Source organism: Trachurus japonicus, chromosome 19, assembly GCF_045865225.1.
Source record: "Trachurus japonicus isolate A0001 chromosome 19, Traja_1.0".
Taxonomy (NCBI): Eukaryota; Metazoa; Chordata; class Actinopteri; order Carangiformes; family Carangidae; genus Trachurus; species Trachurus japonicus.
This window is the reverse complement of record NC_140925.1, coordinates 19,224,356-19,252,145: the sequence shown is the minus strand read 5'-3', so window position 1 is coordinate 19,252,145 and position 27,790 is coordinate 19,224,356. Positions and strand designations below refer to the sequence as shown.

General features: G+C 43.0%; 3 protein-coding genes across 9 annotated transcripts; 2 read left to right on the top strand and 1 right to left on the bottom strand.

Annotated features, from left to right (window-relative positions):
- Positions 1 to 4: 4 nt before the first annotated feature.
- Positions 5 to 7,975, top strand: rangap1b (Ran GTPase activating protein 1b). The gene is made up of 16 exons (XM_085762540.1): positions 5 to 184; positions 571 to 689; positions 829 to 956; positions 1,310 to 1,369; positions 1,474 to 1,653; positions 1,782 to 1,916; positions 2,480 to 2,638; positions 3,006 to 3,119; positions 3,215 to 3,314; positions 3,797 to 3,881; positions 4,001 to 4,193; positions 4,496 to 4,579; positions 5,351 to 5,453; positions 5,708 to 5,796; positions 6,097 to 6,218; positions 6,479 to 7,975. The coding sequence occupies exons 2-16, from the start codon at positions 578 to 580 to the stop codon at positions 6,555 to 6,557; spliced, it is 1,743 nt and encodes a 580-aa protein (XP_085618666.1). The 5' UTR covers positions 5 to 184; positions 571 to 577; the 3' UTR covers positions 6,558 to 7,975.
- Positions 7,976 to 8,309: 334 nt separating this feature from the next.
- Positions 8,310 to 15,042, top strand: chadlb (chondroadherin-like b). The gene is made up of 11 exons (XM_085762539.1): positions 8,310 to 8,500; positions 10,277 to 10,453; positions 10,545 to 10,739; positions 10,867 to 11,022; positions 11,114 to 11,259; positions 11,991 to 12,272; positions 12,363 to 12,582; positions 12,752 to 13,025; positions 13,108 to 13,520; positions 13,648 to 13,814; positions 14,196 to 15,042. The coding sequence occupies exons 1-11, from the start codon at positions 8,498 to 8,500 to the stop codon at positions 14,491 to 14,493; spliced, it is 2,331 nt and encodes a 776-aa protein (XP_085618665.1). The 5' UTR covers positions 8,310 to 8,497; the 3' UTR covers positions 14,494 to 15,042.
- On the bottom strand, positions 14,949 to 27,281 carry l3mbtl2 (L3MBTL histone methyl-lysine binding protein 2). 7 transcript variants are annotated; one of them, XM_085762535.1, is made up of 18 exons: positions 27,092 to 27,281; positions 25,974 to 26,437; positions 25,688 to 25,805; positions 25,364 to 25,497; positions 22,910 to 22,985; positions 22,525 to 22,592; positions 21,529 to 21,646; positions 21,268 to 21,402; positions 20,258 to 20,346; positions 19,875 to 20,121; positions 19,208 to 19,272; positions 18,672 to 18,776; positions 17,128 to 17,275; positions 16,940 to 17,022; positions 16,588 to 16,822; positions 16,326 to 16,388; positions 16,065 to 16,226; positions 14,949 to 15,967 (listed from the first exon to the last, which is right to left on the bottom strand). In XM_085762535.1, the coding sequence occupies exons 2-18, from the start codon at positions 26,322 to 26,324 to the stop codon at positions 15,585 to 15,587; spliced, it is 2,580 nt and encodes an 859-aa protein (XP_085618661.1). In that variant the 5' UTR covers positions 26,325 to 26,437; positions 27,092 to 27,281; the 3' UTR covers positions 14,949 to 15,584. The 7 variants fall into 7 exon arrangements, with proteins under 7 accessions (XP_085618661.1, XP_085618657.1, XP_085618658.1 ...); XM_085762531.1 differs by having other exon boundaries at positions 16,326 to 16,391; positions 22,904 to 22,985; positions 27,092 to 27,261; XM_085762532.1 differs by having other exon boundaries at positions 22,904 to 22,985; positions 27,092 to 27,261.
- Positions 27,282 to 27,790: the final 509 nt, after the last annotated feature.

Here is a 27,790-nt window from a genome sequence, read left to right as displayed (position 1 = left end):
ACAGCAGGTGGCGATAAAACATCCCTTCCCATCCCTTCCCATCACTTTTTGCTGACGGTCACGTAATCAACGAAGAAGTCGGCGGGCAGCGTGATGACATCACATCGTTTAGCAACCGGCGCGCCGCGCGGAAGGAGCGGAGCGTGTTCCCTGTCTCTTCACTGGAAACTACTCTCTCTTTGTGGTAAGTTGTCAGCCTTAGTGACGGGTTTATGACTTGTATCCAGAGCTGTATGGCCGATAAATAGATGACCGACACGTGAATTGACTTTATAACGTCAAAACTCACGGTCACATTTAGTTTAGTTTAATTGTTGTTGTCAACCTCTCTCAGGTGGCGCACTTTTAACGTTACTAGTTAGCACCGGTGAAGCTAAATAGCTAACTTCACTGTTGTTGATAGTTCCCTTGTTTACATTAGAAAATGATTCGTTTTCTCTTGTATCAATTCTCGCCATACCACTTGTGAATTTTGGGTATGCTGTTGTTCATTAAATGTCATATCTGCTCATTTATTTGTAAAGTGCGTCACTAAAACCTGATTTCCTTATTGTTTCATGTCTCTAACAGAGTCATTATGGCCTCAGATGACATCGCACAGCTCGCTGATGCCCTCTCCAAGACTCATGTCGGGGATGGAGAGTTGAGCTATAAAGGCCTGGGACTGAAGCTGGACAATGCTGAGTCAGGTTAGATGCTGAACTGGCCAACATGGAGCACAACAACTGAGCTTGGTTTCAGTAGTCATGGTCTACTGTGTAGATGTGAAGGGTCTGGACCCTGTTTACCCTCAGACATTATAAACCAACCTGCTCTCTGTGTTTTCAGTGGAGGAGCTGGTCCGTGACATACAGCAGTACCAGGGTCTGAGGGCTTTGCGCTTGGAGGGAAACACTGTTGGCGTGGAGGCAGCACAGGCAATTGCCAAAGCTTTGGAGAGTAAAGACCTGCTCCAGGTATTTCTCAGTTCATTTTGTCCATTACCAGCAAGGCAGGCTGTAGCCATGTCCCACATAGGCTTTAATGTGCAAATAAACCAGGGAAGGTGACCATAGTATAACTATCAGTTTCATTAACAATCAGACTAAAGCTTTACTTTTATAAACACACAATGAAACATTTATATTTGTATTAACACTATTCTGTTAATAAGATTAAAACTGATAAAGCATTCAAACCTTCTACCTTAAAACATAAGTGGGTGTTAATACTTTTAGTCCATACATTCTTTTTACGTTCATGTCCTTGTTGTTGCAGTAAGGAATACATCACACTAATTTGTCTGTGAAAAATCTTGTGTGTCTTTCAGAGATGCTATTGGAGCGACATGTTTACAGGGAGGCTGCGGTCTGAAATCCCAACAGCTCTGGTGAGAAGTTCATATGTTTTGTGATGGCATATTTGAAACAATTATTTGATTTTCACTATCGGACCATGACTGCTTCACATGTTCTCTGTTGTGGGTTTTTTCAGAGGTCTCTGGGCAGTGCTTTGATGAGTGCTGGGGCCAGGCTGACTGAGTTAGACCTGAGTGATAATGCCTTTGGGCCGGATGGCGTGAAGGGGATAGAACAGCTCCTGAAGAGCCCTTCCTGCCACACCTTAAGGGAACTGCGGCTCAACAACTGTGGCATGGGCATCGGAGGAGGAAAGGTGAGTTCACAGACCTTTGTGTGGTTTTGACATATCATTCTCACAAATAGCGAGCTGTAGATAGTGCTTGTCTGTAAAGTGTTCCAGATTTGGACTAAACCAGTAACTGTGGTGAATGTTTTTTGTAGATCTTGGCCGAAGCTCTGATTGAGTGCCACAGACAGTCATCAGCCCTCGGAGCGCCAGTCAAACTGAGAGTGTTCATCGCAGGGAGGAACCGCCTGGAAAATGAAGGAGCCAGTGCTCTGGCCAGGGCCTTTCAGGTAGAACACACACACACACACACACACACACACACACACCCCTCTGACTGACAGGTCTTCTAATACATGGACTAACACTGGACGACCAAAATTTGAAACTATGATTGTTTTCTGATTCTGTTAAGGGTAACTATCAGTAAACAGTGTAAACTAAGGAGTCATTACATTGTGTAATTATTGTCAGTAAGTATCATACAAGTATTATCATGAAAAAAATGACTTCACTGAAAAATATTCTCTGAAACTTCAAACTCTTTTAGACTGTTCTGTATATTGTCAGCATTTTCAGTAAATATGAAATTAAGGAAAACCACTTGATCAAAGTGAGTGGAATAATCAATTATTCAATCATCAGAAAATGAATACAGTACTGTTACATAATCAGTTAACAGTCACAGATATTTATCAAGCAAATTTGCTGCGTTTGTCTGTTTCGTACTATTGTAAATGTGATATATAATGTGATATATTTGCGTTCTGCACTGTTGGTCAGATAAAAAAAAGTCATCTGAATAAATCGCAGCCCTTTCGACTCTAAACTCCTCTCTGCCTTTCTATGTCAGCTGATTGGCAGCCTGGAGGAAGTCCACATGCCCCAGAATGGTATCAACTACGCAGGTGTGATGGCGTTGGCTTCAGCCATGCGACACAACCCAGAGCTCCGTGTCCTCAACTTCAATGACAACACTTTCACCAAGAAGGGAACACTGGCCATGGCACAGGTGAGGCCTCCTTATTTTTTCATAGTTCACCACATATGACATTGACCAACCATAAGATCAATCACCTGTGGCTCCTACTTTAGTTTCTGAGGCTGAGAGAAGGACAGTGTGCTTTTGTAGTGTGACTGCACATGAAAACGAAACAATATGTCAGCTATGCGGAACTGTTACAAAGCCACCTGCAATGCATGCCAAAAAATGATCAGTATCTGCTGTGGATCGCCAAATCTCACTTATAGATCAGTATTGGTAAAAAAAAAAAAGAGAAGAAAAACACACACAAAGAGAGAGAGACTGTGGAATCTGTTTTTCTTTTTGTTTTTAAACTGATCTTTCTGGCCATGCTTTTCTTCTGTTTGCTCCACAGGCTCTGAAGCACTTGAGAAACGTCCAGGTGATCAACTTTGGCGACTGTCTGGTCCGCTCTGAAGGAGCCATTGCCCTCGCTGCAGTCTTAAGAGAGGGGCTGCCAATCCTCAAGGTAAATTCACTGTCAACGTGTGGATTTTATTGGGTGTTTGCATCAGCTTTGTCTCCAGCCCGATTACAGTGCTTTCTGATGCACCTCGTCTACAGGAGCTGAATTTGTCGTTCGGTGAGATCACGGAGGCAGCTGCTCTAGTGGTGGCTCGGGCTGTCACGGACAAACCTCACATGGAGAAAGTGGATCTGAATGGTGAGCACGCTGACTGCTCTCATTGCGAAAGTAGCAGCAAACCTCTCTTTGCCATAAAAAGGAAAAATGTTTAATCGTAAATAATTTAAAGGGATAGTTCAACATTTTTGGCAAATTGGCCCATTGCCATAATCCCTATAGTTTTAGGAGTAAGTTTGTTACCTTTAATTGTTGGTGCAAGCTATTTTTAGAACGGCACAGCAGAGCCGCAAGCTGCTCAGAGCTACGCTACGGTCTCGTAACGTTCCGTTATTATCTCATAGCGTGGTGAATGTGCAGGTCACAACTTGTCCACGAGAGCGTTTTGGAGTTGTTGGATTGTGTATTTGATGAGTAAAGGTAACAAACCTACTCCTAAAACTATAGGGATTATGACAATGGCCTAATTTGCCAAAATGTCGAACTATCCCTTTAAATAGTTTAAGAAATGGTTCATACTAAAGAGCTGTAAAGATTGAAACCGATCTGTACATGATAAATAGGTAACTGTCTGGGCGAGGAAGGCTGCGAGGCTTTGAGAGAGGCCATGGAGAACATGGATAAAGGAGACATGCTGGCATCACTCAGGTAACATACTGAATGACGTTGTCATTATGTAATGCAATCAGTCTCTCCTGAGGCCGGTTTGTTTACCAGCACAATAACAATTTAAAGCAAAGATTTGAACCAACATTTTAATCCTGTAGTGATGATGAAGGAGAACCTGAAGATGAGGAAGATGATGATGATGATGATGAAGAAGAAGAAGAAGAAGAAGAAGATGATGATGATGATGAAAATGATGATGATCACCACGTGAATGACGACTGTAATGAGGACAGCGAGGAAGACGGAGGAATTGTGAAGGAAAATGGAGTGACAAGAAAAGAAGAGAGTCCAGTAAGATAACACATGACACATTTCTAAACTTATTTCATATATTATATTTGTCAGTTTTGTTTTTGTAGTAATCTGTATCATATTTCACATTTATTAAAATTATAGATTTAAGATTAATATATCAATGAGTCAAAGTATCTTTCGTAAACTGAAAGCTTCAGACTTCCCTGTCGAGGTTTGTTTTTCAGTAACTCGTATGACTCGTTGCATGTTTAGCCACTGACGCAATTACATTGCATTGACTGGAAGCTTAAACCAGAATTTCTGCCGTGTTTCTGATGTGCCTTTGTCATCCCCTACAGGCAGAGATCACGTCTTTCCTCAGCTGCCCCTCTGTGGAGAAGCTCCTTCAGCTAGGAGAGATGAGGTCCAACCTGTTGCAACAGGTGGGATTTAAAAGAAAGAAAAAAGGGGGACAAAGTGTCCCAGCAGAGAGTGGGTATAAGCTGTGGCCCAACCCCATTGTCCTCCCTCACAGACTCACAGACTCTGAGGAATGTTCCCAGCAGGTCCCTGAGGTCTTAGTGCTGTCCCACTATCCAACCATCGAGGGTGTGAGGGATATCTACACTGTTATAGCACTTCATGCACACTTTCCACAAGTCTGCATTTCCACACTTTGTCTGAGGGAATTACCCCAAGTTCATTGTGTGTTGTAACAATAAATACAGGGTTACTGTAGTTACCAAAGCTCACCAAGAAGTAAAAGAAAAAAAAACTCTATACAACGACAAGACAGAATAAATGATAATATAGGAGGAGGTTACCAAACAAGCTTGAAAGAAACAAACTGAAATCTGATCCAGTATTATTATTCTTTTCAAAGATTCAAAGATTTTTATTGTCAATTCTCTGTATGTCTATACAGAAGAATGGAAAAGTTGTGTCTCTCTCACCTACAATATTATAGATATAAATGAATAAATATTATATATTATTATAAGCAAAGGGAAGGAATAGGGAATGTAAAATCTTAAGTTCCAGCTGCACAGTTCAGTACAACATGTCCCACACTGTCCCACTCCTCTTGATGCCATCTGAGCCCCTCAGTCACTGACCAAGGGTTTTCATTCAAGTCTGTGAGGGTCTGGAGCTCAGGCCATAGCCGACATATTAGGATTGGGCCTATTACTGAACCTCTTGTCCTTTCTAACCAGGTTGATGTGTCTGACCCACACAAGTCTGCTGATGTCCTCCTGAAAATCGCTTCATTGTACAGCGAGGAACCAGAGACCAAGACAGCCGTTCTAGAAACGTTTGGTAAACAACACACTACTTTCTCTCAACATTCTAATGAGTTTTAACCATGAAGTTACAGTACGTACATTAAATACTCTATGTAACTGCAGAATGCAGCTTACCTAACTGCAACCACACACCGCACTGTGGATGGACACAATAGTGTTTTGCTGCTGTGAGAATTGCTGCTCTCTCATTGGTTCAAATATGTTTTGTGTTGATGGATTACACCTCTGCCGTCTCATTCAGCTGACCTGTATCACATTGTTCCACAGATGCTGCGTTGAAAAAGCTCCTCTCGGCTCCGACCCTCCAGTCGTACTGCTTCCTGTCCACACTGCTGGTCATGATGGGAATCCTCAAGGTACAGTGTTGCTGTAGTTCCCACAGCCCTTCTTCTTCCAAGATAATGATGCAGCAAGAGTGAGATAACATAAAACAACAAGAACTGTTCATAAACGTTGCCTAAACACCAACTTAGATCAAAGCTCTGTAGGTCTCTTTTGTTTGTCTGCCACAATGCAGATGTTCAACTTTTAATTTGATATGCAAGAACTTTCCAAAATTGAAAAGCTGTCATTGATTCCTGCCAAAATGATGGTGATGCAGAAATCACTTTTTATTGTAAAGAAAGACATTATTTTATATTTATTCTGTGTTTCAGGGAGAGGGGAAGATGAAAAAGGTGCCACTGGTCCCAGGTCAGCTGTTTTGTTTGGAACACGCTGTCCAACAGGATTACTTCCCCCAGCATCATGCCTCACTGCTTCACACCTTCATGTCCAAGTAGGAAAATCTTTCTTTTAAAGGTTATTGCATCTAATCTGAAGGAAGCCTGTAAAGATAAATTAAAGCATAAAGCCACATTTTTAATAAAAGGTACAAGAAACTGTTAATTCTTAAGAAAAACATACACTTCTGTGTATTTTAATGTATGAAGCACACTGCCTCTGCTCATTGTCATTCAAATATATATATTTTTTAATTGAAATCTGTAGCAGCATAGGGGTCATGAGGGTTTTTGTGTGTTCTCTGTTTTTCTGCAGGAATAATGAAGCTTTCAAGTCCTGTGCTTCAGCCAGAGAGAGGCTGAGCTCTGCTCTGGAGATGAGGTGCCACAACTAATGCTGATCCCACTGATCAGCCACCAGTAACAACACTGGGACACGCACGCACGCACGCACACACACACACACACACACACTCACACACACACACTGCACTGACATTCATTTTTCCATCAACAAAATCAACAGGGATGATTTACACTTGAACAAGGGACTGGGACAACCACTGAACTCTGCATTTAATTTGTATATTTTATGAAGGCATAAAGAAGACTGTCCATATTCACTTAATCTTTATTTTTCTACTTATCCTTGTGACTTATATTTTTATAGAAAATGTAGATACAAATAACAGAAATATAGAACTACACATGAAAGAACCAAGGGGTTAATGTGTAGGGAATTAAAAAATTAAAAAAAAAAAATCTAACATCAGACAATGTCAATCTGGCACTTTTTTTTGCAACATATCGCTTTGCATTTAGTTTCAAAATTCACTGGGAAACCACAGCAAAACAACACATCTATTTCAGCAGGCTCGCATCACAGTGATGTAAACATCTGAATTAACAGACTAAGGTTATTTCCAGGCCTTGATAAACTGTAAAAAGAAACTGTGCCATTAGATATTGACAGGATTTTGATAATCACAACTATAGATCTGCTGTGTCTTTGTTAACCAGTATCTCAATGCTCTGATATTTGTTACACTGAATAGTTATTACAGAGAGCTGAGAACTGGCTAAAGTTGAGATGACTGTACATGCAGATCATACTGAACAAAACAACCTAGTATCTCTCAGAATCATTTATTCAGCGGTAACAAGCTGACCTCATTGTTGTGTGGTAGCGCTAGGCTGCTTCACATGCTGTTGTTGTTATGTTTTGACAGTGCTTATTTGAAACCTTTCATGGTGAGGGGAGAAGAAGAGGAAAAACTTTGAGGACAGTCTGTCCAATCACCATAATCATCATCATACTGCTGCTCATGCGGCCCAGTCAAGTCAGAGCACTGTGTGCATCAGACTGTGATCAGGAATGGGCTGCACCACACACTCACCCATGAACCTGAATACACAGCATGTGTGTGTATTGCCCTGCACTGAGCGCAGTCATAACACTGCAGAGCTCAGGGGACCAGAACCACTTTTACCTGATGTTTCTATTCTTCTTCTTTTTTTTTCTTCAATCCATTATATCTATTTTATTTGGAACATATCCTCCTCTGTGACTTTTGTTGCATTCACTGAGCGTGTTACCTCATATAGCTCTTTATGTGTCGGTGATGTAATGGAGCATTTAAGGGAAATAGGATGAAAGTGGAATAAACTGAAATGGCATTTAGATAATCCTCTGAATAATCTGAATAACATTAGTGTGTGGACTGCATTTGTATTGTTCAGGTGATGTTTGTTCACCTGACATGTTGCTAATTTGAATGCTCTGTTTTAAATATAACCAATCTAACAAGCCTGACTCTGTGTGTTTGCTGAGTAATCCCCTTCGACTGATGTTCTTACACAGGTCCATTGTAGTAATAAGTAGTTTTAAGAGTCTTAACCTAGATGAGATATCAGGGGAAATGTAAATCCACTATATCACATATTCAGTTCACTTATTCACAGTTTATTCATTAATTGCATGACTTGTGTTAATATATAATCTTGCAATAGTAGCAGTCTGGAGAAGCTGTGAATAGAATAAGAAAGCTCAGATGGACTGACCAGATTAATCAGAAGTGAAAGAGTTGACGAAGTTTGAGTTTTGAATGAACTGTTCCTTTAACAGGCTCACAGGAGCAGTGTTCAGGCTCCAGAGGCGGGAGCTGGAGGTGTGTGTGTGTGTGTAGGAGGGGGGGAGTGTCAGTGAATGAGGGGATAAACGGAGTTTGTTTTGGATGGGGGGACAGCCGGGGGAAGAGCTGCAGACGGAGCAGAGACCGTGAGAGAGTCAGCGGCCAGTCAACGACCTGCAGCTGGACGGAACCACGACCCAACCATGGTGAGTGTGTGCGGGTCCCCGGTATGAACACACACACACACACATAGGCCTTTAAGTTCAGGTGGAGTCGCTGTTAGGGACCAGACAACTTAAAGCTTCACTGGATGTAAACATGTTCAATTATCCATCCATTCAGATGTCAGTATCTACAGGCATTTTACGTCTTATGACTTGATTTTTATTTTTAACCATTATTATGTGTTGAAAGTGGACAAATAAGGCTGATATTTGTCTAAATTGATTGTGTCCAAAAATAGATCAGATAAAATTATGTTTGTTGCGCACAGCAACACCAGCGAAATGTATTTAAAATGAAAATATATAACTAGATAAAGGAATAAATGCTGCTGTAAAGATCCTATGGAGAGCGGTGTTCTTACCGGCCCTGGTCAGAGGAGGACAACATCTTTTTCAGAGGAAACGCAGCTTGGTGTAACATCAGCAGAGAGAGACACTGTGCGTCTTTGTGCCGCCCGGCGCGGCCGCTCCTCTGCGGTCTGGACTGTTGATCCCGGGAGGGGGGGACCAGGACAAACAGCCCGGCCAGAGGAAATTCCTCCGTCTCTAGTTTCTTGGCCCCTTTACTGCACAGGGGGTCGTAAGAACAAAAATATTGTACCCTGGTAAAATATCACTCTTTTTCATAGAGGTTTTAGTGTACAGTAGGCTCTGTTTCCCTGCAGCCTCACAGCTGACTGCATTTAATGAAATAATGAAATGCTGATGTGTTTCTTGTTCACGGTTTGGTGCAGCAGCTCTGACAGACAGGTTTAGCCATGATATGGTTTTATCAACATTTTGTCAAATCTCAGTGTGGAGCTGTGAAGCTCTCTGTGTCCATTCCTGTGGATCAGGACTGTTGATCCCACATGGGAATGTGGTTTTAAGGCATTCCAGTGAAGACTTGGGCAGCCCAGTCCGACCAAAATGACACTAATCCCCCAAAGTACAGAAGGATGGAGTAATTTTTCACCAAACTGAGCTTCAACAAGGAAGTGTTGAACAACATGACACACACCTTTCCCTGACAGAGGTGGTAAACGATGACTCTTTACTTGCACACCATTTCACAATACACAGCCCTGTTCCTCAAAGTAAAGGTCCTTATTAGATGCTCAAACATACTCAGAATATCATTTTCTTAAATAAAACAATCATTTTACTTTTATTCCACATTTAAGATACAAAAAAAAAAGTACTATCTTCAGCTAAATTTAAGACTTACATGAAAGTATTCTCTGCAGGAATTGTCCCCTGTGACTGATAAATGAATACACATAGGCCTATCCTTCAGATTGATGTATCAGTGTGTATGCATATAATTGTATATGGCTTTGAGCCAGAAAGTCTGCGGTCGCATAACATGTTCACACCTGATCAGTAGGCTATATGTGATGTATTACAATGATGCAAGTTATATGAAATGAGGTGTATTCCTTTTAGAGAGGACAACAGGTTTAATATAGAAAAACATCGGTGGAGTTATCTAATTAACACAAAATAGCGTCAAAGCTTTCAGTTTTGATTCAGTATTTTCTTTTAAGACATTTCCAAGGATAAACTGTGTGTAAGTTCAGTGATTATTTAATGGGTAAATAGTGGATCTATTAGGGCACTTTGCATGTAAAAATCAAAACAGGAGCTACTTGTTGGCTAATGGGAAAATCAACATTGGTATTATTTACTGTGTCACTGGCCAAGAGGAGCCAGACTATGAATTACCACCTCACACAGAAGTCTGAATGAAGTCAGTGCTGCTGTTATTTTCCCTCTCAGATGCACCTCCACCTCAGTCCTGACGCCCTGTGGCCCCCCCTGCTCAGCCTGCTGCTCCTCTGCATCCCTGCAGCTCACACAGCTAAATGTCCACAGCATTGTGTGTGTGACCAGATCCAGCTCACCGTGACCTGCGTTAACAAGAACCTCACCCAAGTTCCTCCTACTGTTGATGAGGTGTCTTATTAACACACATCAACACATTTTCTATTGTATAAGTAGTTCCCAACTTCTTCCATCTTACGTAATATGTCTCCTTTCACAACAGATCACAGTGAAATTGGATCTTCGGGGTAACGGCATCCAGGAACTTCCTACCGGGGCTTTCAGGCACACTCCTTACCTGACTCACCTGTCGCTGCAGCGCTGTAACATCCGCAGGGTGAAGGAGGGGGCTTTCCGTGGCCTTGGTCGCTTGGTTTTCCTCAACCTGGCCAACAACAACATTGAGATCCTCTATCAGGTGGTCAAACAGAAAAAAAATAGTTTAAAAAAAGTTCTAGCTACTGTTCTCACAACCATCTTTCAGTCCATCTCTGTTCAGTTGTTATGGATGAAAACATTTCTCCTGTCTTTTGTTGTGAGTCCAGGAGTCGTTCGATGGTCTGTCTTCACTGAAGCAGCTCATGATCGACCGTAACCGCGTAGAGGAGATCCAGCCTGGAGCTTTTACTCAGCTGGGCTTCCTCAACCTGCTCTCCCTCACACACAATCGGCTGGTCTACATCCCCAACATGGCCTTCCAGGTACGAACACAACACTCACAAGATACCTACAAAGTCTGAATGTGTCCTGTAGTTGGAACATTAAATAAAAGGCCATCTCACCTCCTTCCAGGGTTTGCAGAATATCAAATGGCTTCGTCTCAGTCACAACTCTCTGAACTATCTGGACACTGAGGCCTTCGCTGGTTTGTTCACGCTCACTCGTCTCAGTCTGGACCACAATGAGCTGCAGTTCTTTCCTTTGGAGACCATGACTAGGTATGCCACTTGGTAAGGTTTGACATCTACACAGAGTATGCCGCTTCCTGTGGTTTCGGTTCATTCTCAGCCTCAGAGCTGTCAATCATTGGAAGAATACATCTGATACGGCCTAATGGTGATACGACATAAAAAGTTCTAGGATCATCCTGTCACAAATTAATCCCAAGGAAAAATGTCAGTACCAAAATGGCAATCCATCCAATAGATGTTTCAAACAAAACCACAAACAAGAACAACCTGGTCAATCTAAGTGCAAAGAGGCACAAATTAAGATAGGAAGTACATGTTTTCATGAGATTCTTGAAGACAGACAGACAGGAGCTTGTTCCACCATTGGGGAACCACAGACAAGAACAGTCTGGACTGGGATTACCTTGTGTGAAATGATAGACAATGTTCTTTGAAGCCTATGACATCAGGTAGAGTTGAATGTAATTCAGGTGACCATGCAAGTCAATGAGTGGAGGGGTGATGGGCTGCTGCGTTTTGGACCATCTGCACTGTTTCACGTTGCATTAAGGAAGGTCTACCTGAAGGTTAGGGTTCTCTAACTGATTACACCAAATGCCACAGCAGTCCTTCCAATAGTTGTTGAAATATCATCAATATCAATTCATGTATCAGTTATCAGTCTGATGTTTGGGTAGGAAACTCCATGCCTCTCTTATATGGTGAGATTTTAGTGATGACAGAAATCATTCTCCGCACTTCTCCCTCATACCATCCAGACTGCCAGAGGTGACTCGTCTGGAGCTGAGCTATAACCCCATGACTTACCTCGGGGAAGAGGCAGTGTCCATGGCCAAGCTCACGCACCTCTTCCTGGACCACATGTCCCTGCAGGACATGGCCAACACAGCTGTTTTGAAATCTCCCAGCCTCACCCACCTGGACATCAGCTACAACCAGCTGCGCGTCATTCAGCCGCTCTCTGAGGGCTCACCCAAGGTGACCCGCATCAACCTGGCTGGGAACCCCATCTACTGTAACTGCTACCTGCGTCCACTCAGGTACAGCAGGCCTTTGTAGAACCGATGGCTTTCCGTCGTCAGTCACTAGGGCACTAATCTCCACTCTGACGTTTCTTCACTGCACAACAGGGAGTGGGCAATTCGTAACAAGGTGAAGCTGATGGGGACATGTGGAGGACCAGCTCATCTCTCTGGGGAAAACCTGGAGGCAGTTCATCCTCCAGAGCTGCGTTGCCAGAGCCAGGAGGCCATGCTGAAGGCCGAGTTCGAGGAGGCAACCAGAATCACGCCACCACCCACAGAGGAGCCAGAGAACAAAGTCAAGTGTCCTGCAAACTGTGTCTGTGAGGTGAGGTGGGATACATGAATAAATGAATACAGGAGCGACTGTGAGGCTCGACACTGATCACATGGTGAAGATGAAGCTAGAATCGGCAGCCAGTTAGCATCTTAGCAATCGTGTGTGTTTTTGTCAACCCTTTCCTTTACATGCCCATCCATCGCCATCCTCTTTTCAGGCTGAGACACACCACTCTTCATGTGAAAATCGCAGTCACACCAAAATCCCTCGGGGTTTCGATCCCAGCACTCGTCTCCTCGACCTACGTGGCAACCACTTCCACTACATCCCTAGCAACAGCTTCCCCGGCGTCGCCCAGGTTGTGTCCTTGCACTTGCAGCGCTGCAAAATTGTGGAGGTGGAAGGTGGCGCTTTCACCGGGATGAAAGGACTGATCTACCTGTACCTATCAGAGAATGACCTCACCTCTCTCAGCCCTGATGCCTTTAAAGGTCTTTGTAGAACAAGTATTTGTGGCATTATCCTGTTTGTGTCTCAATACCCACCTTGACATCCTGTTGTCTGAAACCTCAGGTCTCCCTCAATTGACCTACCTTCACTTGGAGAAAAACCGCTTCACCAGCTTCCCCAAAGCAGCCTTCAAACTTCTTCCCAGCCTGCTAGCGCTTCACCTGGAGAACAACGCCATCACCAAGCTGGAGCCGGGCATGTTGACTGGGGCCGAGGGTCTCAGGGCACTCTATCTTACTGGGAACACCATTGATCACGTTTCACCCAGAGCCCTGGACCACGCCAATGACCTTGATACGCTCCACCTTGGAGGGAACAAGCTGAAGGATGTGCCCACTGAAGCACTCAGCAGGGTGGGGAACCTCAGAGACCTGAGGCTGTCTGGGAATTCAATTCGTTGGGTGGCGCCAAATGCTTTTCAACCACTGCAGAGGTCACTGAAGGAGCTCTACCTAGATAACATGGGGCTGGAGAAGGTGAGTGGCCTGTAGATGTGAGGTACATCTCAATAAACTCTTGCCATTTTTTCTTAAAATTTTTATCAGCAACATAGAACTTTCTTTTCAAATCCAAATTTCGGATGTGGTTACTCTCGCACTCCAGATGTCACAGAACTCCCTGGCAGGTCTTGGTCCAGGGTTGAGAAGTTTGTTCCTGGAGGGTAACCACCTGGAGGAGGTGCCTGACCTCCACCCTCTCACTTCATTGGAGGTCATCAACCTGGCTGACAATCCCCTGATGTGTGACTGCCCTCTGCTGCCACTACGATTGTAAGACAATTACACTCATCATCACACAGAGCATAGCTGTCTTTGACCAACATGTGTTTCTGGAGCCTGGACATTTTTCTTATGCTTATTTGTTTGTTGGTTGAAATTAAGATTTTTTTTCTCAGATAATATTCTTTGCCAACATTTGCCCTGTTTTTAGGACCATCATACATTGCATAAGGGCAGAAGATTTTAATATGATGCTGTGCAAAGCCCTTTGAGATAAACTGTTTGTAAAAATGGGCAAAATACAAATACAAAATGGACAAATAAACTAGGAGGTAATGACATGCAACAAAAGCCACCCAAACATGTATGCTTTCGGGTTGCCCATGTCTTGCCATTTTCATTAAAATATTTTGGTCTTCCCTCTCAATCTAGGTGGATTGAGAAAGTCAACCTTAAGGTACGAGCCACCTGTGCCAATCCCCCTGAGCTGAAGGGTCGCAGAGTCAAGGACGTCCACATCTTCAGAGCCTGCCCTGGAGGGGAGAACCTCCCTTCCCCCCCGACGGTCACCCCAAAGTCTGCTAAGGCACCCAAGGCAACCAAACCCAAACCAATGCACCTCAATGGCCTTAGGCACATCAAAATGCTCCAAGCCAAATCCAAACTACGCAAGAGTCCAAACACCAAACAAGCAGCAGCCAAGAAAAACAAGAGACGCAGCATGGCTTGAGCTTGCTGCCTTTGGTGTTGTCTGGCTTCTGTTCTGATTGTTTTAGACCGCAGTTTACAAGAACTGACCATAGTCAGTTATATTTGAGGCTAAACAACATTGAACTGAACTGACTAAAAAACTGTGGCTTTTGCCAGCTATGAGAGCTGTAGCTGCTGAGTCTGTGCTGTATTTGACCCACCTTTCCAGTCAGTTTTCATTCACAACGTTGTACTGATGTTTTTTGTTTGCAGTATTTCCTATGGCTGTCGTATTAAAAGGTCAAACTTAATTGGATGCTAGCTAGACCAAAGGCTTTTAGCTCCTCAGCAGCTCTGTTGGATGTTTTAGCATCTTGTGATGTAACCCTGCTGTAACTTGATATGAAATGTTACAAACTTTGGCTTCCTGCTAGTTATCCTTAACCACTACATCATAACCACAAGTCCCAGTTGTAAAGACAATTTCAGAAAATGTCTAATCAGAAACTATTTTTTATCAGTGATAATACATTTACAAAAAAGGATACATTTGAATATAAAACAGAAGAAAATAAAACATTCCAAGAAATATTTGTCTGTTGTGTTATTACAACCCAAAATTAGTAAAGAGTTACACTTCTAGACTTAGGATGAGTGAGGTAGTTTTACAAATGTGAACTATGAACAGTCACAAGTTTAATGTATTAAGTTTTTAAAGTTCTGATCCTTTGTCATTTCACAGAATCAAACCCCTTTATACACCATGTATGGTCTGTAATTTTCAACAAGTCTAGTATTTACATTCTGAAATTACCCCTTAAACACATTCATTGTTAATGGTGAAGTGTGCCAGTCCCACACTGGCTTCAAATTTCTCAGCTCTTTGAACTGTAATAAAACTTGTATCCAACAAAGGCAACCAATGTTTTCACCAAACTAAAGCTGAAATCTTACAGATTAATACTTCAAAACATCAGCGTTTCAAAAATGCACCAGCTGTTCTTATTCATGCAATTTTATTATTTTTTCCCAGGGTGCTTTTCTTGCTCTGTACTTTTACTGCCACATGGTCTGTATTTAACTTCATCATGTCGTCATATCAGTCTCTGCTCCTCCAGCTTTTCAACCACTCTACGCACTCGTCTCATCTCTCGACTCCTCCATTCTCTCCTGCTCAGTGTTGCTCTCCAACGATTCATCCATGGCCTCCGAGTCATTTTCTTGGCTCCCTTCCTCTTGGTCAAGTGTTTGTCTTTCATTTTCGCTCTGTTCCATCATGTTGCTGTCACCAGTGAGGCTCTCTTCCAGCGATCCCCACTCCTCAAGTCTGTCTTTTGGGAATTCATTTTCTTTTGTGTTTTTATTTGCTTTTTTTTCCAAGCTGACTTGTTGTCCTGACTTACTCTGTTCCCCTCTCTCCTCCTGTTTGATCATACCCACTTGTTGGTGGCTGAGTGGCGGATCGATGGGAGTCTCCATCTCCACCTCCTCCACTTTCACCTGAACTGCAAAGACTACAAACACAGAATTAATTTAGACATTTGCCTAAATTGTCTCTCAAAAATGAGAAGACAGTAAAAAAAAGCATGCTGTAAAAGTCTGTCCACTCACTCTGCTGCTCCTCTGGCTCCATCTTGGGCTGGATGCATGGCACTTTTGGAGGGCAGAGGTCTACCACCTCTGAAGGACTCGTCGTGCCAGTGACCTCAGGCTGCTGAGCTGCATCATCTTTACCATGCTCCTCAGAGAGCCTCTTCCTTCCACCCCTCCTTTCTAAAGAAAGCAAAAACAAGGTGTTGGGGGGATCATGTTCTTCACCCTGATATGACAGGAAACACAAGACCTCTTGAACATTTCTGAGACAAAACATACTCTTCCTTTTGTATATAAAGGGTTTGGTTTTCTTGTTCCGTGCCACCTGGTTTGTGATTATATCTACTGGGAAACAGAATAAAACATCTGTCACTTTTTAATAAAGTAGATTGAAGTAGAAAGATTTTTCCTGATTCGATTCCTTTTGTACGTTTTACATGAAGTCTGATCTGAATGAGAATCCAAACACCCACCGCTCTGTGCCGACACCACTCTACATCATGAAGCACTATGAGTTTATCTATTATCAGAAGGTGACTACCGAGTCCAGGAGGCGGTTGGAGCTGGTAGCCCATGAGCTCGCACCAGCCCACGGGGTAGATGTCAGGGGACTGGTTGTCCACCCACTGGTCGAACTCATCGTCCCAGCCGTCGAAGTGGATGAGCAGCAGGCGTCCGACACACCGCTTCACCGTGGCCACACACACCAGACGTGGCTCCATCAGGTCCACGGCCTCCAGCTTCATGTTGGTGCGGAAGCTGTGACCCTGATAGTCCTGAGGGGTTGAAGACGGGTTGCATACGGTTTAAATCAGTTTTGGACATAAAGACTGCACCTCTAAGTTGTGACCAAGAGAAATAAAGGCTGGACAAGTTTGGACTTGATGTCTTACAGCGTTGAACAGTCGGGCCGGTGCAGGTTTAGCTTTAGTCTCCTTCAGGTATTTGGCCCAGGTGAAGGTCCGAGGGTCGTAACCTGCCAGGAAGCAGAGACATGAAGTGTGACTAAGTGTGAGCTACATCACTGACTGAATGTAGCGGTGTGTGTAGAAATGCAACACGTAGGTGTGTTTATATTTACCTTGAGGTACCGTGAGAAGGATGTTGTTCTTTTTACAGAAGCTCACAGGAAAGATGGCGTGAGAGGAGGCGTGGTAACAAAACCAGTCTGAGCCGCTGTTGGACATGGTGCCATCGATGCCAACCATGATGTAGCCGTCTAACAGCACCTGGACAGAGGACACAGAGAAGTAACAGTGTAGTGTTAAATTACACTACACAACAACTACTGCTGGCAATTAATTACATTCAGAACCACTAAACTGTTAAAGCAGGCGAGACCAAAAATTAGGGATGCACGATAACTATCGGTAATTATCGGCCCGATATTGGCTGATAATTATTGGCCAATAATTATCTGCAAATACACGGATAAGCCCGATAATGACATTACTAGAGCTGAGTTGATTTGAAACAATAATGTTGATTTTTGAAGAGTAATAACTGTTCTCGTTTTTGTTGTGATACAGTAGTGATGTTTGTTATATTATTGTGTTAAGTCAGCTGCAGAGCTTTAATATTTAATTCATCTTTACTCACTACATCTTAGCCTTTCTTAAAGGGATAGTTCACCCAAAATTCTAATTTCACTAATTTTCTACTCACCCTTATGTCGACTAAGGGTTGGGAGAAGGTCCTCCGTGCCTTTTTGGAGTTACAGTGGGGCTCCGCGCAGCACTGCATTGCCATATGACGGTTGCAAACGGGGCTTACTTTTCTTCGTCCAAAAGGACACACCAAAAAACATCCAAATACCTCCATAGTCCTCGTCTGTAATGTCCCTCTTGTATTGAGGCCCCAACATGGGAAATTGTTCCGAAAAGATAAAATAAGTCTATATTTTAGGCTTGCAAATCGCGCAAGATTTGCACTGACACCGGCAGAGCCCTGAACTGAGACACTGGGAGCTTCCGCTACAAACAAGCTTAAAATAGACTTGTTTAATTTATCTCATGTCGGGGCTTCAATACAAGAGGGACATTACAGACGAGCAGTATGGAGGTATTTGGATGTTTTTTGATGTGTCTTTTTGGACGAAGAAAAGTGAGCCCCGTTCGCTACCGTCATATGGACATGCAGTGCTGCATGGAGCCCCCCTGTAACTCCGAGAAGCCACGGAGGACTCTGAAACTTCTCCCATGAGGGTGAGTAGAAAATTAGTGAAATTTGAATTTTGGGTGAACTATCCCTTTTTTTTTTTTTTTTTTTTTAAGTATATTTTTTGGCTTTTATGCCTTTATTTGATAGCCATAGTAGAGATAGACAGGAAAGGCAAAGAGAGGGGGAATGACATGCAGGAAAGGTCTGCCCGACGCGGGATTCGAACCGGGGACACCTGCGTTGAGGACTGTAGCCTCTACATGGGGCGGCCGCCTTAACCACTGCGCCACGCACCCCCCGGGTGAACTATCCCTTTAACCTCAGGTGGGTTTATAAGCTATTTTAAAATGTTATCGGTACTGGCATTGGATATGAGAAGCAGGCAGTTATCAGTTATTGGTATCAGTGGAAAAAAAAGAGTTATCGTGCATCCCTCCCAAAAATTATCAGACATAGACATCTCACCTTGTGCACAGTCGCTACACAGATACTTCCCAGGTTGAGTGGGTCGATGGCCTCCAGCTTCATTCCTTCTTCAAAGAAACTTCCCTCCATGTAAACCACCCTGGGCTGCAGATCACACAGTGGTTAAACCAGAGTCTTGTATAGTGTGTGAGGATGACTGTCACATCAGCAATGGCAATTTTTTTTTTTTTTACTATCCTTAAATACGGAGGTGGGACCCAAATACAGAGTTCAGGATTGAGAGTAAGTGTACAGATTACTTTCAGTCCGTCCATTGAGAACCATGCAAAACTCTTAACAAGTGTTAAATGCTGAAATTGTGCACACGTACTATCACTTGTCTTAGAAGCTTGGAGTTATGGATCTAAAAAAACTACAACTAATAGATTTGTCTTTACCAGAAAGGCACTGATATCCAGTATGGATTCACTGCTGAGCTTCAGTGCACGGATGCCTTAGTAATAAAAATGGGTTTGTCTATGCTTTTTGAACCCAGTTGCTAAATTATTATTTTTCAACAATTACACATTTCTTACCTTTTTAAAGAGCAAAAATGTATTGTCAGAGTATCCCTTGGCACTACTACTTTCCACAGAGTTTGCTGGAAAAAAGAAGGAAATGCAGAGCTTAGATTTTTGATTTGAGAAAATTCATTTAAGACAAGAATGTGGAAACAAAACGAAGCAAAAGGTTAAATGGTTTCAATAAATAAATATGTTGGAAAGTATAACAGACATGTTATTCAGTAGGCATTTACATTTAAACAAGTGAATTAGAAAAGATTTACATCTGTACAGAAAATTAGTTTTCAGAGACCATAGTGGCCACATGAAGAGGTGAGGTTTTTGATGCTTCTGTGTTGTTGACTTCATTTTTCAGCCTCAGAGGTTGTGGCTGAGTCTCAACACAAATACTACTGTAATCAACTATTGTGTTTGGCATTCCTCCAAAACACAAAACCTCAAATTCAACCCAGTGGTCTGATCGGCTTTTGTCCCCCCAGACTGACTAAATCTCTGGACCTTGAAGTGGAACCACGAGAGGTTTAGTCGTCTTGTTTCCTGGTGTTTCCACAGCCGACTGACCGGTTGATTTATTCCTCTCTTTTCATGCGTCTAGATCGGCTGCATGTTGCTGTTTTAGTTTTATTCTATCCTGCCTGCTGTCAATCACATGTATTGATAAACTAAATTCCAGACTTACCAGGTGGTTTAATGGCATGGCCCACTTTGATGGACCAGCCTAACGGGTGCAGGAGAGGACTCCACATGTGGCACCAGAAATCGCAGACGGCGTTCTCGGGGGCGTCGCTTTGGTCTGCGTACACCAGCCGCAGGCGGCCGCCAGTGATCGTGTCTACGGTGGCAACGCGGGTCCGGGCCAGGTGTTTGGGGTCCACCACCTCCACACGCATGCCTATTCTGAAAGTGTTCTTCAGGTCTTCTGCCAGCTGGGGGAGCGACACGGAGGACAGAGATGTATCATTCAATCGATAGATTTTAAATACTCATCCTGCTTTTATTCTTCTCATGCATAACAAGTGATACAAGACGACACATGGCTGAGTCGGGCAGCATCAGTTTTACCTTCAGGTAGAGGTCAACAGGTATAGTGTTGGCACCCACCAACCTTTTCATCAGATACTCTTTCCAATCTGTTATACTCTGCTTCACATCTATGGACACACAACATATAACAAATGAGAACATTCCTATTGATAATATATCAACATGGGCTACGCCAGACCAGGATTTTGCTTCAACTGCCGAACTGACCCGGCTTATATTTGAAACAGACGCAGTGGCGTGCACAGACCTTTTGAAGGGCAGGGGTGAAAAGAAAAAAAAGGGCACATACAGTGCATTCTCACCACTGAAGAGGGCACTTTAGCACGTAGTTTTCAACAATTTTGCCCTCCTTACCCCTCCTCTGTGCACACCACTGGACAGACGTCTTTATGGGACAGGCTTTTATTTAATTTTGAACAAAGAGATACTCTCAAATCGTTCTGTTCTAACTGTTTATAAGAGTAAGAATAGAGGTCTAGAGCCAGATCTGGAGCACGCATTTATCTAGAAGTTTGATCGGCTTATAATTAATTGGTTGTTCGGGGCATGAACGGTATACAGGCTCTAGCTCTTTCCTTGAGTCAGTCGGAGTTCTCAAAGGGGCGGGCCCGAACAACACGACCGGTCGCGTCAGGTCTGGGCTTCAACCCCGCGGATTAGACCGAGTCGGGTCTAAATTTTCAGGCACTTGAGAACTCTATCACCAATGAAGCGGCTTAGAAACTTCTCAAACGAGCGATCGTGGGCTTTGAGAGGTTTTGTACATTCACAAGAACTTGCAGAAAACAGAAATAGACCCGACTTCAAATTGAGACCGGCTTTTATTTGCTCAAACCTGTAGCCAGACCTGGTCCAGTATAGGAGACCAGTGTCTATTTTTGTCCCGGTCAAAGGCATCTCTAGACAACTGAATCAAGTCAACTGGTTTTAGACAAAAACTAAGTCCAGTTGACTTGATTCAATTGCCTAGAGATGCAGTAGTTAAGTATCTGTTGGTTGATTCTACTGTGCCGAGTGTGAATCCTCACCTTGTGGCGGCACCAGCAGCTTGCTCGTCATGGCGCACCATCCGATCGGCTTCAGCTCGCCCGAGACCAGGCTGCACCAGAAATCATGGCTGCTGTCATGCTCGAAGCCCTCATACCTCAGCAGAGCTTTGTATCCTACAGACAGAGGAGTGGAGGAGGAAGAGGAGGAGTCAAGTTACTGCTTCTGTTACGGAGAAGTAATAATCATAATATCGGCGGCGTCTTGGCCTGTGAGAATTAAACCCTGACGGATGTCCACACCTGCGATCTGGATAACTGTAGCGATCCAGTAGACTTTACTGGGCAGGACGGCGTTAGTGTTCAGGACCTCCACCTTCAGCCCCACGTTGATGTCGTCCCACTGGGAACACAGAGGAACCTGCAGGGGTCAAAGGTCAGATATTTCTTTACAGATCATCAGTGTGACATGTTTTATGGTTTCCACTTTTCTAAGTATTCAATAATCAATGATCAGGTATAATTACTTACAGAAAACTGTATGATACTAAATAAAATATGTTGCGTTCGCTCACTACTTAAAAGGGGTAGTTCACCCAAAATTCAAATTTCACTCATTATCTACTCACCCTCATGTCGACTAAGGGCTGGGAGAATTTTCAGAGTCCTCCGTGCCTTCTCGGAGTTACGGGGGGGGGGGGGTTGTGTTTGGTGTGTCCAAAAAGACACACCAAAAAACATCCAAATACCTCCATACTGCTCGTATGTAATGTCCCTCTTGTATTGAAGCCCCGACATGAGAAATTGTTCAGAAAAAAATTTAATAAGTCTATATTTTAAGCTTGTTTGTAGCGGAAGCTCCCAGTGTCTCTTCCGAATGGTGGAACAATTTATCATGTTGGGGCTTCAATACAAGAGGGACATTACAGACGAGCAGTATGGAGGTATTTGGATGTTTTTTGGTGTGTCTTTTTGAACGAAGAAAAGTGAGCACCATTCACAACCATTACATGGACAAATACTGCTGCGTGGACCCCCCGTAACTCAGAGAAGACACGGAGGACTCTGAAAATTCTCCCAGCCCTTAGTCGACATGAGGGTGAGTAGATAATGAGTGAAATTTTAATTTTGGGTGAACTATCCCTTTAATTAAATACAAGTACCACTGTGACACCATGCAGTAACTGCAGGTTGGGCCAGCACTTTGTATAAACCAAAGTGACCAGTGCAGATAGTGTATTTTTCATTGTTATGCAACAAGTTGATCCTTCACCAACATCAGAGACTGAGATGACTTACATGTCTGAAGCAGGAGACGGACGCAGCCACTGACGTCTCCTGGTTCAAGTAGGCGCCCCACTCAAAACCTGAAGCACCAGAGGAGGAGAGGAATCAAACAGCTGCTCAGTCCTGTGGCGTTGGATTCAATTTCTATCTAGTCCTGACCTTTATTTATGCAAAATAATAAATGCTATTGTAATAGAAAATGTAAAAACGAAAGGTGCATGCTCTACAATGAATACGCCACTGTTTCTGCACCGACAGCAGTTTCTGCACCGACAGCAAACATGTGCACTGTCAATATCAATACATCATCTCTATTCCAGGGCAATTCATTTATTTCTTCTTTGTATCCTGTGTGTGTGAGAGACAGAGATTGAGAGAGAGAGATCAGCACCTTTACCGTTCAGTCCTGGTGTGGGAGGAGGGGCTTTGTTCACCTTGTTCAGCACTGTGGCTTTTTTCGAGGGTGGCCTTCCCTGCAGAGAGGGGCACAAAGTGAGAGAGAGCATTTAGTTGTCACATGTTTCTCACTGTTCTAAGTATCTGTGTAAAATTACAGTGTATCATCATAATACAATTACTACATACTTTATGTATAAGCCATGCTACAAAAACAGCTGTCCAAGGTGACAGGTTTTCCTCAAAGACACTGACATCACCTGTTCAAGTGTTCACCAGAGTGACAATCCAGAGTAGTAGCAGCTTTAATACCACCAAAACTAAAGTAACATTTGGTAAACATCAACTCTCTGGGAGTCATTCCATGTTTCTCTCCTTTACTGTAGTTTTCAAGAATTACAAGTAAAGATCACAATGGACACCTCACATGTAATTATTTGTTCGCTGTGTATTATGTCAAAGTCAGACGTCCATCAAGCTCTGACACACCCACAGCCTGATCTGTCTGTGTTACTCTTCAAAACCTCACACATATTCACTGCAAACGGCAAACAAGCAAGTGCTGGCAATATTGGGTTGTCACTTTGGCAAAAACAACTTAAATGACTCACTGAAATTAAGTGATTTAAACCACCTGCTAACTGAATAATCATTTCAGCTTTAGTTGAACAAATCTTACTTTTTTTGCACAAGTTTCTATCAAAATTAAAATCTAATTTCCTATATTTATTTGTCAAGTTCAATCTAGCCTTCAGCTGACCTCATATTGAGCTTCAACAGGTCCATAACATTAGAGGTTTATTTAGGATGACCTAAGATGCCTTAAACGCATTTTCCACCTTGCTCTTCCAAACCCTCTGTTTAAACTTTATTGATAAAGTGGAATAAAGACACGTCACTGGGACCTAATAGTTGTGGATCAACAGGTCGTGTCCTCCTCCATCGGACCCGCTGTGACTCACTCACCAGGTGGCCCAGGTAGACGTCACCTGTCCCGGAGGAGTGTGGGTAGGTGAGCCGGGAGGGGACGGCGGAGCTCTGGAGGAGCCGGGACCGACGGCTCTCCAGCTCCACGGTGTTGTAGTAGTCTCCGGGCTCGAAGTGCTTCTGGCAGACGAACAGCTTGTTGAGGACGTGCAGCGGAGTGTCTACGTCCATGCCGAGGGCGGACAGCCACCGGAACAACCGGCCCGAGTCCCCGACGGGAAACCGGTGGAAGACGAGGTCTGGCCGTTTCATGCTGCAGCAGCTCTCCACGCAACATGTGTAAACCATGTCAGCGGTTTGGGGGTGTGAACAGGTCTGGTGGACTTCAACTGTGGCGGGGAAACACCCACACACGCCCCCTCAGGCCGCCGGTTTGATTTCAAGTCCAGCGCGGTCTCCTCCTCCTCTTCTTCTGATGCAGCTCTGCAGCAGAGACGCGTTCACTGCCCTCTGATAAATACCGCCACCTCGCGGCCGCAACCACACATTACGGAGATACACGTATATGTCATTTTCTTCATTAGTTAGCCTAATAGGTGGGAGTTAGCATATGAATTGTATGAAGAATTGATATTTGGCTCTCCCTTTCTCTATCTCTCTCTCTTTCTTTTTCTGTTTTATTAGATTATATTTTATTTTTTGTCGATATGGACCAGTTATTGTGTCTGCAATAAAGATTGATTTGCCTTTTGAATTTGTCAGACAAGAGCAGCAAATTTTTGAAAATTGTAATGGATATCTTTATATTTTGGGTATTTTCTGCTATTCAGTGTTAATTCCTTAATCATTAAATTGTTAATTTGTAATGAAATTGTTATTCAAAGCCTATAGAACCCAGAGTTAATATGATCCTGTGATACTTTTTCCAAGCAAAAGGTGCAAACAGGAACTTTGTTTTTTTTTTGGAAACAACACACACCTTGAAATCTTGAATTTGGTGAGGCATGTATGATTTCAAATCTCAACAAATCACACAGATTTTTTGATTCTTAATTAATTCTTAATTCTTAATTATTGTAAAAACCAGTGATGCAACAATTATCATCAAAACAAAAACAAGCTTAATTCTTCATCCTTTTGTTTTTCAGTCCTTAAACAATAATTTACAGTTAAGAAATCTTGACAATATTCCTCATATTATTTTGCATTCTTTTATCACACATCTCTGTGCTCTCACCTATCAAAAAAGAAATGCTTCAAAATTTAAGATATAATGACATTATCTACAGCTAATATCATCACTATAACAGAGGATGGAAGAGATTATACTTTCAAAATATAGTGGCTCTTACCACCATACCATATATCATATACTTGCCAGTGGAAATTGCTTTCAAAAGTAAAGAAAAATAAAAACAGCAGACCTTCTCTGTGAACCTTGTCAAACGCTCCATGTAAGTTATAAGATAGAAATCAAATCGATCATTCAGGAAAATTTGTGGGCAGCACAATCACATCTTTTACTCACCTGCAGACGTGCCAGTATGGAGGACTTCTTGGAGTTTGATGAATAGGAGCGTGAGCAGGATAAACTGCAGAAACGCTTGGTCTTCGAAAAGAAGGTGCCTGTGGTGCCGGCGGTGCCGCACATCTCACACACCACTGTAAACATAAACCATTAAACAATTTAACTGATATTCCTAGAGCATGATCAGGTGTGATTTCTATTGGCTAAAATGTTTTATCCCCTCCTTTTCAATCACATTACAATATAAAATGGCATTTAAATGAATAAATAGAGAAACTGCATTTCATTCAACACACTGCTCCTAACCTTCTTTTCGTAGCTCACCTGGTCGTTCCTCTCTCTTTTTTTCTCCTTTCTTCACCACTCTTCCTGCCTGAGGTTCTTTGTCACCTCCGTCCTCTGTGTCATCAAACTGAATGGGTGCCAATTCATTGTGTTCAGCCTATGAAGAAAAAAACACCAGAGTGGTAAACAGATGAATGGATGCATGAAAAAGACACATTTTTTTAATCACATGTAAATGACTGAAAGGCTTGTTTGAACTCGCAGTGGCACCATCACTCCCTTTCTCTGCAGTGACCTTTACTGGTGCACGATAATAACTACTCACACTAATGCTACGCTCCCTTGGCTCAGCTGTAATGCCTCTCCGTTGGATAGCAGGAAGGCAGTTACTGCAGCCAACTCCACTGCAGGAGAGACAGGACGGACGGACGAACACTGTGGGAGCAGCTCCCGGCCTCAGCTTCAGGGGCCCTGCAGGTGGTCTGGGCTCAAAGTATTCCCTGCCAAAATGCTCGCTGCAGAGGTGGGAGTTGGGCGTGGCGACCCACTGGGTGCGGGTGCGCAGAACCTGCTTCTCCCATTTGCGAAACTCCTCAGGGTCCTTGGGGAATTTAAACAATGTCACACCATCTTCTATGGTTTTGCCACATCCATAGGCCACGCAGTGGTAGGGCATCTTGTGTTCTGCTCAGCAAAGGGACTGTCGATGAAGACGGAGACAGAGTTCAAAGCTGGACATACAGCTAGCGCATCCTTTCCTCTCAAGTGTAGGATGTTGTTGTACGAGGTCTGCAGAGAAAACGAGGACAATTGATTAATGTGTATATTTTGTTTCCACTGCAGACAATGGACCACAACATTAACTTTTAGTTCAGGGCAGGTTAATTGGTCAATCAGGGCAGGTAGAACCAAATGATGGAGCGTGATACCTACACTGAATCCAGATGTGGTATTTCTCAGTATTAAATGCTGCAATGCATTTAAATGACGTAACTGTAATGTAATTTCTGGCTGAGTGAGATGACCATTGATTGATGCCTCTCCCTGTTTGACCACTGTGTTCACACAAAACAAGATGGCCTCTTGAAATTGTCTTGAGCATTGTTTTAAAGCACATCTAAAACGAAAATATTGTTTGGTAGTTTAGACTAAGTGATTAGTAAAGAATCATTTCATAATATCAGACCTAAACATAGCGTATGTGTTCACACAACATGCATAATGATCAGTTTTACATACAGACTTACAGGAGAGTGTATTTGATATATAATAGAGCACAAAATACCCATGGCTCACGTGTGCATTAACGAACATTGTTTAAATGTTCAAATACGCTAGTTTCTGGAGCTAACACATTAACGCCAAGCGTGTGAAAACGTAAACAAGAGTGACCACACTACATGCTGCTGCATGCGACCTAATAACCTGTTGTACTGACCTTACCTTACGTTTGTCCGGTTATGAAGCACAGAGTGGCTTGTTATCACAAATGATGGCCAAATGCAGAAGCCAATAATATCTAGGTACTAATTTGAATGTTTCGCACATCTACCAAACTATTTGGATATCTGTTGAGCTAAATCTTCGTAGCTCCCGGTGCTGTGCTGTACTGGGGTCGCCTACATTTGACGTCATCTAATTTGAGTAGCTAGAGAATGATGGGAGATGATGTTCGAGCCGAAAAAACAACGGTATTTTAGCAGAATTGCAAACGAAAACGAGTCACATAGATCATTGTGAACGAACGCAGGCCTATAGGTAGGCTATATGGGTGAGGGGTTTAGGTGTAACTTACCTATAATGGTGGTTGCCTGTTTCTGTTTCTGTTCTACTTGTCACCATCACGCTGGTAAGTTCATGTTGGTCAGTTTTTGTAAATACAAATAGCCTACTACTAGGTATTTTTGGTTAATTACCATGGCTGCTCCCAAGACAGTAAAGTCAGAAATGTTGAGGGGAAAAAAGCTTTATTAATAAGGGAACATATTACCTATGCTAATAATCCAACATCTTCAGTGTAACTTGACAGGTCAGCCAGGAAAAAGGTCTGTAAAGGGGCTAAATCAAATCAGTGTATGCAGGCTCTCAGTTAGATATCTCACCATGGGATCCACATGTTGTTTGCAACAGCATCCTGAGAAC

What these genes read in the sequence shown, in the direction of transcription:
- l3mbtl2 (XM_085762531.1), bottom strand. Translation starts at nt 26,324, where the DNA reads ATGCCCTACCACTGCGTGGCCTATGGATGTGGCAAAACCATAGAAGAT. An exon ending in CAAGGGAGCGTAGCATTAGT is followed by an intron (nt 25,806 to 25,973) that starts GTGAGTAGTTAT and finishes TTTTCTTCATAG; the next exon opens with GCTGAACACAATGAATTGGC. An exon ending in AAAGAGAGAGGAACGACCAG is followed by an intron (nt 25,498 to 25,687) that starts GTGAGCTACGAA and finishes TTATGTTTACAG; the next exon opens with TGGTGTGTGAGATGTGCGGC.
- rangap1b (XM_085762540.1), top strand. Translation starts at nt 578, where the DNA reads ATGGCCTCAGATGACATCGCACAGCTCGCTGATGCCCTCTCCAAGACT. An exon ending in CTCTGGCCAGGGCCTTTCAG is followed by an intron (nt 1,917 to 2,479) that starts GTAGAACACACA and finishes TTTCTATGTCAG; the next exon opens with CTGATTGGCAGCCTGGAGGA. An exon ending in GACATGCTGGCATCACTCAG is followed by an intron (nt 3,882 to 4,000) that starts GTAACATACTGA and finishes TTAATCCTGTAG; the next exon opens with TGATGATGAAGGAGAACCTG.
- chadlb (XM_085762539.1), top strand. An exon ending in TCCCCAACATGGCCTTCCAG is followed by an intron (nt 11,023 to 11,113) that starts GTACGAACACAA and finishes ACCTCCTTCCAG; the next exon opens with GGTTTGCAGAATATCAAATG. An exon ending in ATAACATGGGGCTGGAGAAG is followed by an intron (nt 13,521 to 13,647) that starts GTGAGTGGCCTG and finishes CTCGCACTCCAG; the next exon opens with ATGTCACAGAACTCCCTGGC.